We start from the raw sequence: 13219 nt of genomic DNA on the forward strand, positions 1-13219 counted from the left end.
CACCCAATTTGTATTAAAATTTAACTAAATCGTTATCTTATTGATAAGTAACAATATTTTGACATTTGAACTTAATAGATTTTAGCCTAGAATTTGTTTTTTTTTATTTTTTATTTTTTAATCTAATTTAATTATTTCCACATAATATGGAAAAAAAAACCTTTAAGAAATATCACATGTCAAGTTCAAGTGTCAAAATATCGTTATTTGTCAATGAGATAATAATTCCGTTAAGTATTCATACAAATTGGGTGAAATTTTACCAATTGGGATAGGTGAAAGGCCAAATATGACCAAATACAGTAAAACCTCTATAAATTAATACTCGATAAGTTAATAAACTCTTTAAAATAATAATTTCTTCTGGTCCCGACTTGGGCCAGTTCAAAAAATGATCAATTTTAATAAATTAATAAGATAATAATTTTCTGAAACAACCCTTTATAAATACATTGTATTATTACCTCTATAAATTAATAATTTCTCAAATACATATGCGAAATATATATAGATATACATACTTGGGATAATTTAACAAAATATGAATCTATAGTATTTTGTTTTTTCTTGAAATTTAAATCTAGTTGAATTTCATCTCTAACTATTCTCAGTGCATTCAAAAGTTCCGGTGTATCCTTGTCAAATTTTAACAAAAAATTCTAAAGAGTGGATGATGATATAATTGCTTCCTTTCTTGTGACTGGTTTCAGAGATACCAAATCATTCTCAGCTTCATCCTCAATTGAATTTTGCATAACGCTCGATACAATTTCTTCTAAACTTTGGATTTGTGAGCATTCATTATTTTCATCTGGATAATCCAATATTTGATTGACATTCATTTAATTGCGGTAACCAAACTGACCAATCATTCCCTCAAGTTCATGAATGTATTCTTCCGTGATTGCTTCCTCTAAATTCGTTGTGGCATATTCATCTCATGTACGAATTTTGCAATGTTTGAAACAATTAGTAATTTAAAATTTATTTATAAAAATTAAAAATCACTATAAATTAATAATTATTAATTTATCGATTAATTAATATCTCTATAAATTAATAAAATTTCTTAGTCCCAACATTATTAATTTATAGAAGTTTTACTGTAATAAATCAGGGGTCAAAAAAATACTTTAAGCCTATTATGAAATCATTAGTTTTTACAACAACAAGTTTGTTGTATAAAATTATTAATTTGCAACAACAGTTTTATTGTAAAAAAATCTTCTTTTTTTTCATTTCCCTCCAGAAAAAATGTGGCGGGATGAAAATGATTTGAGCTTAAATTTTGAAGGTTGAATCCAGTTTTATTGTAAAACAATTCTGTCTCTCTTCTTCTATACTCTCCTCTCTTCATTCTTCGTGTCATCCATTTCCACTAAACTCTCTCTCCCGTAGGGCAAATCCATCTTCCCCCCTAAGTTAACCATCTTCCAACTTTTCATGTCGGCCATGGCATCGGCGCAGATGGAGCCACTCATATCAGGAGCTAGCAATCGCATCATTCCAATCCTCAAAACCCTAAGACATTTACTCGTCATTCTCCAAACAATTTTTTTCTCCCTCTCTTGCTTATCTTCCCTCGTCATCGCTCCTCTCAGCCTTTGTCGACGGAATTGTTTCTGAAGCGGCATCTCTTTGGCGACTTGAGGAGGAGGATACTTTAAGGAGGAGAGCTCTTGCCGAGGGCATCGATATGACCGATGATGGGGACTGCCAGTGCCAATGGAATACTTATCTCCTTGCCGGTGTTAGATGGAACACACTCTTTTGCCGTTCGTGGTTACGGGTCAACGGCAATTTGAAGTAAGTTTGTGTTTCTTATTTGCTTTTTATTATTTCGTTTTGAATGTTTATCTTAACAGGATTTCATCTAGTATTGGAATTTTGGTGGTTTGACAAGGAAATGGATTTGATTTTATCTTTTTGTAACATAGGGGCGAAATTGATCTTGTTTGGAAATATTTGTGTTAAATTTGAATCATTTCATACTTATCCAATTTGCACTTTACTGAAAATGTTAGGGTCAAATTTGGATGTTATCCCTATATTTTTTTTTATGCATGAACAGGCTCCATATTCTGCTATAGAATAACTCATTTTAACTGTTCTGGTTTTTTCAAGTTGGAATGATGTACTTGATGTGTTGGAACATGCTTTCAATGCTAATGGCATCACATATATCCGGATGAAAGGAGGCAGGTAAATGGATATATAATCTATTAAACATCCTTGATTACATAATATCGTATTGTTTTACCACAACCTAAAAGTAGCTTTCCGTAAATACAAAATTGCATTCTTTAAAAGCTGGAAAAATTTGGAAAGCTGCTTTTAGGAAAAGCTATGATTTGTTAGTTCTTAAACGAAGTTGTGAACGGACATTCTTAGTTCAATTTCCACATTGCTTTGTCCTAAGGTTTCCGATCAGCTTTGTCATAATGAAACTTGCATTGATTCTAATAATCATAGCAAAGTGCTCACTTCAGTCTTTCTTGGATTGGGAAATTTGCAGATAAAAAAAACTTCCATTTTCAAATTGGAGTTGTTCCGTATGTGAAAAAATTCCGGTAATCATAAAGTGTTTTACATGTAACCAGAATAATTGAAAAACAAATAGAAATTTTTGAACTTGAGTTGATCTTGTCATTTATGGCCTTCATTTTTGTGGCATTGTGAGTGTAGGAAAGCTCATATTGGCATCAGCCAATTCAGGGGACAGAACAGCAATCCGACATGGACTGGAAAAGTGCGAGGTGAGAAAGAATCACCAAGATCCATACAAGTTCTAATGTTGTTAATCCAGCATGGAGAAAATGGACTTAATCTCCTAGAAGCACAACATGTTGTTCTCATTGAGCCATTACTTAATCCTGCAGCAGAAGCTCAGGCAATCAGCCGAGTACACTGAATCGGACAGGAACATAAGACGCTTGTCCATCGTTTTATGGTAAGTTCTTGTGCTGCCTCATTTCATTTACATTACTTGAAAATTTTGTGCTATTTTGTACATGGGGCCTAAATTGATACTTTTCCAAAAACCATAGGCCTATTTTGATACTTTATCTCTTGAATTTAATTAGACTGTTTGGCTAAGTTTGATGAATTATGTTAATTTGCGTTGAGATTACTAGTTCGATCATGGCTTTGGATTATGGTTCAAAATTGCCAATTGTCATTTTAGATTGTTTTGAACTCAAAAGTTTTTATTGGATTGTCTGATTTGTGATTTGATAATTGAGGCAATTGTTATATTATATGTGCTGCTTATTCAGCCACAGGAAACAATCATTATGTTTGTAATATTTCGAATGAATTTTCCTTTGGAAATACATTGGATTACAGTGAATTGCAACTTTTTTTTTCTTTCCCAACTAATAATTCCGGAAAACGATATTTAGCTCTGTAGAGTTTTATCTTTTCTCCCCTATATGACATTAAATTATAAGGGGATATAGTGTTGTTTCTGTTTGATTTTTGTGCTCTTATTTCATGCCTTTACTTCAATTCTTTTGTCTTTTTGTTTTTTCCCTCTAAATTTGGAACTAAGACTTGAGGGTGATTGCTTTGTGATTTCAGGGGCATCTTAATTATTATTCATGGGCTTAATGAGCACGAGTATTTTGCAGATTCCATTGTTTTATCTATATTCTGGTTTCTTTTGCATTATGTTGCTGTCTTTAGTTATTTGGGATACAACAATCTTAAATGGTCTTATTTTTAGTGATATCCGCTGTCTCAAGACTACATATCTTTAACTTTTCAAAAAATAGAACATTTTTTGCATGTTTTTTATGTGCTCCATTTTTTCAGTGGAAGATATGCTCAGTTTGCAAAGCAACTAACCTCATGCAATTTGGAAGTTTATGCAATGGATTGGATAGGTGAGTACAATTACATTACAGACGAATAACTCTTTATGTTATTTTTCTTTTGAAGGTTTACTTGTTCATGTTTATTTTGAGACATGCTTACAAGAGTTCAGGAATGCTTTGTTCTGGCAGTGGTTGTGGTAATAGTTCTTCCTCCATCTTTTTTGGTGTCATAGGTCATGGTGGAAGTGATGGGTTGTATGGATATGTTCCTTCTCTAGACCATGTGGTAGCTGACACTGTAAGTTCATTTGTGCTCTTTTCTCCCTCTTTGCTTACTTAGTTATTTAATCATCAGTTGCCTGCCAAGTTAATCTTGAATTATTGCTCTGCGAGAATTAGTCTTGAATTGAATATGACATTATGTTCATTGACTCTGGAAAGTCAATTGCAAGGTTTGCTCATCTTTGCCTCCAATTGTTTTCACCTTCTTACTAGACCTAGATGCATATTCAAGTCAACTAGCTTAGGTCCCTTGTAGTATAATGTTCATTTTTTTGTTTGAGATATTTTAAGATATAGAGAGCATACCTCCTACATGCATTAGCCTGCTTCTGAAACCCCATGAGATTATCTGTTTGGCTTATAGCTTATCTGTTAAATCATGTATAATATGCAAGAAAGCTAGTGGGATAAACTTTGCAACTGTTATTTTAACAGGGGGCATTCTTAGAAAAAATCAAGTTAGAGCACCAGGGAGTACCTGTTTCCTTTTTGGTCACTCAACCAGAGGAGCTGTGGTTTTGAAAGTAAGGCATAGAATGATCTTACATATTTTATTCTTTATATGTAGGTATTAAAGCTTAAATCAATTGCACATGCAGCTACACATCTCCGCATAGAGAACATGCTAGAGGGAATTGTACTGACATCACCAGTTTTCCGTGTTAAGCCAGCACATCCTATTGTCAAAGTAAGTCTAGCTCCTAATTATTTTCATACTCTTTTAATGTACACCCGACTCATTACATGTGCTCATAGGACTAAGTGAATTTTTACAGATTTCTCCATGTTTCTAATACATTGTTTCATTCCTTGGACATACATGAATAAGAAAAAATAAGCTCAGCATCATAACAATGTGTTGTCCCAATTGATTTTGCTTATAATTCCAACCTCTCTATGAGTTTTTTTAGTTTTCGTTTATGTTCTGATTCTCCAAATTACTATTGACTTAAAAATTCGATCTTATTTATTTTGTTTCTCAGATTTTAGTGGTCTTAGGAGACCGTTGTCGTAGCTACTTCTTGACAGTAAGTTTTTTTATTATACATTAATTCATTTTGGTTCTCAATTGTCTTATATTTATCTTGACTTGAGGTTATGAAGCTTTTTTGTGTCTTCTTTGCACCAGGTATTGGTGTTCCTCCATCAGTTTTCCACTATGCACTCCTACTCTCCTATACGTATTCGTTTGTAGCTTGCAAAGCAGCTACATCAATCCCATGAGGATCAAGCCATGGAAATAATATGTTGCTGTTTGGTTGGGTCCAAATAAGAAGATTAAAAAGGTTAATTAATACATAGAGCTTCTTGTTTTGCTCGGTTATGTTGCAATCAAAAGAATACTTATAGAGAATATTTTATATTTTCTCAAGTACCGATGAAATTAAATTGTATATCTGTAGGATTTAGCTAGAAGTTTATGATTTATATAAAAAATATTCTTGCAAGCCTTACCTTTATCAATTTAAATATTAGGGTTTACTGCTTTTTAGTTGATTTGTATGGTAAAAGACTTTTTATCCCATGTTGTAAAATTCAATTCAATAATATAATCATTTTACTTTTTACTTTGTATGTCTATATTCGGGTTAAATTCTCGTGTATATATATATATATATATGTATAATATTAATATATACATTTATTGCTATAAGTTGTTGCCAAAACTTAAATCTATTTGTAATTAAAAGTACTTATTTATGGAAACAAATTTATTTATTTTAGAAAAAAAATTTTGACAACATAAAAGTTGTTACCATTAATATAATAACAGCAACAATATAGTTGTTGCAAAACCTCAATATGTATAGCTACGGTATGAGTTGTTGCGAAAACTCTAAAAATATAACAACGTCAGAACTTGTTGCAAAATATAAAACATCTTCACCAACGATATATGTTGTTGCAAAAAGATAATTTTATTCTCTAACATGCATTCCATATTTCGCAACAACAAATGTTTTGCAACAACATGTGTTGTTGCCAAAAATATATTTTTTGCAACAACAGGATGTCGTTGCAGAACGCTTTAGTAACGGAATGTATCTCAACAACTAAAAGTCGTTGCGAAACATGCATTGTTGTTGCTAAAAATATTTTTCGCAACAACCATCTCTGTTGCAAAAAATCAATTTTCTTGTAGTGATCCACTTGTAGACTATCGTGTCTCTCTCCCATCTGCAGATCCGGAAGTGATGAAAAATTTAGAGGGAAAGATAATTTTATGTTTCTCAAGTTACCGCCTAATCCAACAAAACTTCTTTTGGTTTTCTTCTATAGATTACAATCGCTCTTCCTCTATTTATAATTTTATTGATTTCTTGCGTTTTTCCTTTTCTTTCTTTGTTATATTTCTGATAACATTGTGATATTATCCCAAGGATCAAAAAGGATATTCGCCTAAAACAGCCACGTGTTGATCACCTAATACCGGCGTATCACGGCGTATTGAGCAAAGGGATCCGACAGGCGGATCACCAATATCTCACCACAAGAGATCCGTGGGCGAACCTAAGAGGCGAATCGCCATAACCGCCCAATCTGCTATTCAAACAACTGAGCCGATCCCACACTAAGAGACCATTAATAAGCAATCAATTTTCTAAACGGATATGCTTAAAAGGAATCAGTAACCGCTATTAATGGAGCATTAATAGAGACTTTCTAGTTACTAAAGGTTACAACTTAATGACTATATATAGCTAGTATCTCGAGCCATCAAGGTACACATTCACTTACCCTTTGTCAATTCAGTTTGCTCTCTTGTTCTTCTATACTGACTTTGGCATCGGAGCTTCCCCTCGTCGAACCCAACGATGCCCCCACAGAGACGGAAACCTATCGGAAATTCTCCACTAGTCATCAATTGGTGCGGTGATCGTGGAATCCTTAATCAAATAAAGGGTTTTCGTTGACATTGAAAGATATGACGAATGGAGAACAGAACCCCTCCTCGGGGGTTGAAACACCATCGGTAACACCATCAAGTCAACCTGAAACAAGCACTAGTCGCGTTGATATGAGCACTCCTGCGACGCAGGATGGAAGGGATATGTCGCCGGATACATTCATTGAAACATGTGCGGGATCCATAGGAAGAGAATTTGGCCCTGAGATGGAAATACGCCTAAGGTCGTTCATGATAGTACCAGAGCGTCGGCGCACAAATCCTACGTCATCTCAATGGCCACAGGCCACTATAGGACCAAACGTCCATAATTCTTCATTCTTCCAAATTCAACCCACGGATTCCATGGTGACTACTACCGTGGCAGGCAATAACCCGCCACTCAATCGGCAATTATTTTCTGATGGAGCAGGAGGAAGTCGTGGGAATAACCAAACTCCCCCTGGAGGATCCGCAGGCCAAGGGTTAAATCTGGGCGGATCAGGTAACCCAAGCCGCCCGCGGTCGAATCTCCCCGAAGGCGGATCAGAAGGTCGACGGCACAAAAATCGGAGAAAAGGGAAAAGCAGGCGGTCGAAATCACCTTCGCCCCCGAGACGGAGATCTTCCCGCCGGGGTAGATCACCCCCATCTACTGGTCGTAGACAAAGCAAGAGGCCAGTAGAGACTCCTCGATCGGATAGGCCACCGCCACCACCAAACCAAGGAGAGGATAGAAGCGTTCCTTCGGGAGACCACGGAGGGAATAACGGCAAAGCTCCTCCTAGAGGATAGGGTGGTGGAGGTGGGCATTCTCCATCAGATCCATCGTCCGGATCTAGCTCCTCATCTTCTCCAAGCAGATCTCCCCCTAGCAGACCGCCGCGGGCGGGTCCGGAGAATTTTGATGATCGTGTGAGAGCTGCGGTGCTTCGCATTAATGAGGAGAATGCCCGACATAATCCATTCGCTAATCGCGATCCGCCCTTTACAGCATGGATCGAAGCTGAGGAAGCGGAGAGGCAGTTTAAAATACCTAATATACCCGTTTACATGGGAGCGGACAACCCAAAAGCCCATGCAAGCGGGATGTTTATCACCACCTTGGGAGGCCCCGTCTATGATTGGTTCCAATCTTTACCTCCTGGATCAATCGACAGCTGGGATCAATTGAGTAGAGAGTTTTGTGCTAAATTCGCCGGATGTATTCCTCCAGTGGTCAAGTCACGGAAGCTTTTCGAATTAAAGCAGAAGGCGAATGAACCTCTTCGAGAATATGTAGACAATTTCAACAAATTGTGTATACGAATTGTCAATGTGGATGTCTCCATGGCAGCAGACGCTCTGGCAAAAAACACCACGTGTAAAAGCTTGCAGGAAGATTTAATTCGGAAGAAGCCCAGAAGTATGGCAGAATTAATTGAAAGATGCAAGGACTTCATGGAGGTAGATGACATTCGCAGAAAATCATTGTCTCCACCCAAGAAGGACAGGGGCAAATCTCGTCATCGAGATAAGGAGAAAGACAAGCACCAAGACTCATCCTCTAGAGGTCGGGGAAGAGGCTCTAAGAACAAATCGGCATTTGTGTCGTCATTTACGCCACTCAATGCCTCTAAAAGCGAAGTGCTCATGTGGATTGAGAACAGTCAGCACAAGCGGAGCATTTCATACCCCGAACCAAAAGGGGGGGAGTACACCAACACTGGTAAAAATCCCAAAAATTATTGCAAATACCACAGGAAGAATGGCCATGACACTGACGCATGCTGGGAATTAGCCCGAGAGATAGAAAGGCTTATCCAAAGAGGAAAGTTGGACCGGTTCGTCCAAAATGACGGCAAGAAGGGAGATGGTGATAGATCCAGAGATGATCAGAAGAAGAAGGCAAAAGGGACCATCAATGTCATAGCAGGCGGACCTGGGTACCAGCCTGTGTTGAAAAAGGCAAAAACCACTGCTCTAGACAGGGCGTCACTTAATCGCCCTTTTGCGGATACCGGTCCGGAGATCTCCCCTCATGCAGATGCCATGGTCGTTACTATGATAGTGGAAGGCTGGGAGATGAAAAGAGTGATGATTGATACGGGGAGTTCATGCAATGTCATCATAAGAGGAGCATTCGCCAAACTCATGGTCGACCCAATCCAAGTGGAAACCACCATAGTGGATATTCTAGGGGTAACAGGACACAACATTGATAGCGGTCAAAAACCCATATCTTTGGGTACGGTTTTAGGATGGGTTTTAGAGTTATTTAGTTAATAAGCGAGCAATCCTCGCATTTAAATGCTTTTGTGTGAGTAAGTTAGAAATTTGAAACGTTCTATTTACTTTTCGTCGTTTAGGCTCGTTTTAGGATCAATTTAGGCAAATACGGCCGAAATAGCATGTATAGTATAATTTCGTTATCTTTTGAAGCTAATTGGTCCGTCAAAAGTCGCACCAAACGAAGCGTTTGCTCAAAATAAGCGATTGACGGATCAATTTAGCTTTTGGACTAATGTTATCTGGAGTTTCTATACGTGCGCAGGTGTAAGTTCGGGCGAAAAAGGACATCAAGGATACTCGGCAAGAATCGAGCGCATTCCGGGCGAAAACGCTCGACGAGCAGGGCCCCGTGGGCCATTTCTGCTCGCCGAGCAGGCTATGCCTGCTCGGCGAGCAGGGGGCTGCTCGTCGCGAGCAGCCCTGCGGGAATTGGTCAAAAAGATCAATTCCGCCCCCACGAAGCCACGATTGGCCCCACGTCTTCCTACACCAATAAGGACACGAAAATAGGTCAAAACGAGGCCCGAGCCGCATCTATAAATAGGATTTTTCCATTGTAATTTAGATATCTTTCGTTTTTGTAAATTATCTTAGCTTTCCCCTTGTAATTCCTCTCCATCTCCTCCATCTTCTTCAACCTCCATTGAAGCTCCTTCAAAGCTTTTTCTCGAGGAATTATCAAGGTCCGTCCTTAAGATTAAGTCGCCGGCTGTAGAGTAAACAGGTTCCCTGAAAGGGATTTTTGTATCTTCTTTTATCTTTCCTTGTTTGTACTCTTTGATACAGTTGCAGAACTTAACTTATTGTATCTTGTGACATTTATCTTCGCCTTTAATAATAATTTAGCTCTTGTTTTGTTCTATGATTATTTGTCTAATCTCTGTCTTACGCTTTAATCAATTGGTTTAACTCATTCAAAATCCCCAAAATCTAGTAGGCACATATTGCGAGCTGAATCTGACCTAGTCAGAGCCTAGGAGATTGACGACCTCTTAGTTGATTAAGCGCCAATTTACTGAGCCTTAGACCTAGTTTCGGCCTTAGGGAATCACGCGCTAGAAACCTCAAGAGGGTAAGTAGGGTTAATCGCCTTGGATACAAATGACTCAGATTAGGTTTTTATTCAATAGACCTAATAATCTATCTTCATTATTATCGTTCATACCATATTCCTTCGGATAATTGCATTAATGAAAGATCAATTAGAGGTAGAGTAACTTAATTAGGCGTAGAATAACTTAGTTAGAATTAGATAACTTAGCTAGGATTAGTATAATTCAACCTAGGAGTAGATTAACTTAAACAAACCAACTCAAAACCCCCCTAAGCCTAGATAACATCCGAGATCGAGTAGCTCGGTACTTGCAGAAATAAATCCTGTGGACGATAACCTGGACTTAACCAGAAATTTATTACTTGATAACGACGGGGTACACTTATCCCTTAGTGAGTTCTCATCTCAACCTTAGGTGAGGGCGCATCAAGTTTTTGGCGCCGTTGCCGGGGATTTATTTCTTCTGCAATATCGAACCAAAGGTCGATTTGTTAGTTTAGGCATTCTTTGTGAATATATCCTTTGTTAATATCATTTATACTTGTTTATATATATACTGGTTGATTACTTAAATTCTGTAACATTACTTGTACTTATAAAAATCGTTCTTTCAGTAACTATGGACAACAGAGCGTCAGATCCATCCATGAACGATCTCAACACAAAAATGGATTTCCTTGTGGCTTCATACAGCCATAATAACCAACCAAGGACACCATTTTACGAGAGATGCGGCCAGAATCACCCCGGTAGGGTATGCCACATCAACTATTACGTACCTAGAGGTGAGAATGTAAGTTATTTAGGCAATCATCAAAGGTATAATTCTAAACCCTCAACTTACAACTACTATGATCAGGAGCATACACGATATCCACCGGTGCCCTACATGGCACCCGTGGATACCCTTCCATGTCCCCATTCTAACTCTGATTTTTATGGCAAGCAAACAGGATACTCAGAAGGAATAATGACCCTCTTAAGAGAGATATCCGTCCGACTAGCAGCCAACGAGGAGGCCTGCAGGACCCTGAGTAACCAGCTTGCCACAATCAGACAAGAAGAAAGGGAATGCCACGAGGCATTCCTCTTACAAGAAGAGGCGATTCAAGCCATCGCCCTAAGGAGCGGCAAGGAAGTGGACACACTCGTGGCACCTCCATCGCAAACGTATCCGTCACCACAGGTAAGTAGGGAACCGAAAGTGGTAAGCAACCCCGGTCCCGCATCTGAAACTCCAGCTCCTGAAGTAGCTGTAGAAAAAGTAGTTAGGCCTTATACACCAAAACTGCCATTCCCTCAGAAGCAGAAAAAGGCCAACCTAGATAAGAAATTTGCTCAGTTTTTGGAAATCCTTAGTAGATTAGAAATAAACATTCCATTAATGGAAGCACTAGAGGAAATGCCAAACTATGCAAAATTTCTTAAAGACATGTTATCGAAAAAGAAAAAGTTTGGGGAAAATGAGATAGTGGCTTTAACAGAACAATGCTCGGCCATAATCACCCATAAATTACCCCCCAAGCTTAAAGATCAAGGGAGCTTTACCATCCCATGTAGGATAGGCAACATGCACATAGATAGGGCATTATGCGATTTAAGAGCAAGCATTAATCTTATGCCTCTATCAATTTTCAGGAAATTGGGACTTGGAGAGCCTAAACCAACAAACATGACACTGCAGCTGGCAGATAGGTCGATCGCACGGCCTAGAGGCATAGTTGAAGATGTATTGGTGAAGGTGGACAAACTGATCTTCCCGGTCGACTTTGTGGTCCTCGACATGGAAGAAGATGACTCCGTCCCCATTCTTCTTGGGAGACCGTTTCTTGCAACCGGTAGGACACTGATAGACGTCCATGGAGGTAAATTGGTCCTAAGGGTGCAGGACGAAGAGGTAACATTTAACGTTTATGAGTCTATGAAATTTCCTCAAGAACGCTCCAAAAGTTGTAACTTTGTAGATGCGCTAATAGATGAATGTATTGAGGAAGTTGACCTTAACATAAGAAATGCCTCTTTAGAACTCGGTCTAGGTGGTGAGGAATGTGAAAACTCGAATGAACCATTTGAAGATCTCCCACCTGAAAAATGTTATTGGGTTAAGGGTAGAAAAGAGGACCTTGATCGTGAGATCAAACCTAAACCCAAAACCTCGTTAGAGGAACCTCCAAAATTGGAGCTTAAGCCCTTACCCAACAATCTGAAATATGTTTTTCTTCAACCTCCCACAGATTTACCCGTTATTATTTATTCTTTGTTGACAGTTGAACAGGAAGAAAAATTGGTGGAGGTGTTGATGCAACATAAAGGGGCCTTTGGATGGTCGATCCACGACATCAAAGGCATCGACCCCAAAATCTGCACGCATAGAATTTTCTTTGAGGAAGAGATCAAGCCATCTGCCCAACCTCAACGACGGCTCAACCCTAACATGAAAGAGGTGGTAAAAGTCGAGGTTATAAAACTCCTCGACGCAGGTATCATCTTTCCGATTTCTGATAGCCAATGGGTAAGCCCGGTTCAATGCGTGCCTAAAAAAGGGGGTACAACGGTAATGGAAAATGAAAAAGGGGAATTAATCCCAACTAGAAAGGTTACGGGTTGGCGTGTATGCATAGATTATAGGAAATTAAACGAGGCCACCCGTAAAGACCACTTTCCCTTACCGTTTATTGATCAAATGTTGGAACGGTTGGCAGGGCACGAATTTTTCTGTACTTTAGATGGGCTATCCGGCTATATGCAAATTCCTGTGGACCCTTTGGATCAAGAGAAAACCACATTCACTTGCCCCTATGGGACTTTCGCATATAGACGGATGCCTTTCGGATTGTGTAATGCCCCTGCCACATTCCAACGTTGTATGATGGCTATGTTTTCTGACATGGTCGAGGAGTTCCTAGAAAT

General features: G+C 38.5%; 1 protein-coding gene across 1 annotated transcript; it reads left to right on the top strand.

Moving 5' to 3' along the window:
• The first annotated feature begins 1129 nt into the window (after nt 1–1129).
• LOC136235944 (uncharacterized) lies at nt 1130–5665 on the top strand. The gene is given in 11 exon segments (XM_066026046.1): nt 1130–1551; nt 1554–1614; nt 1617–1806; nt 3580–3618; nt 3814–3884; nt 4049–4113; nt 4533–4560; nt 4563–4612; nt 4666–4785; nt 5081–5125; nt 5227–5665. Coding segments are annotated over 11 exon segments (843 nt in total). The 5' UTR covers nt 1130–1443; the 3' UTR covers nt 5293–5665.
• The last annotated feature ends 7554 nt before the right edge of the window (nt 5666–13219 follow it).

This window comes from Euphorbia lathyris, chromosome 7 (assembly GCF_963576675.1).
Source record: "Euphorbia lathyris chromosome 7, ddEupLath1.1, whole genome shotgun sequence".
Taxonomy (NCBI): Eukaryota; Viridiplantae; Streptophyta; class Magnoliopsida; order Malpighiales; family Euphorbiaceae; genus Euphorbia; species Euphorbia lathyris.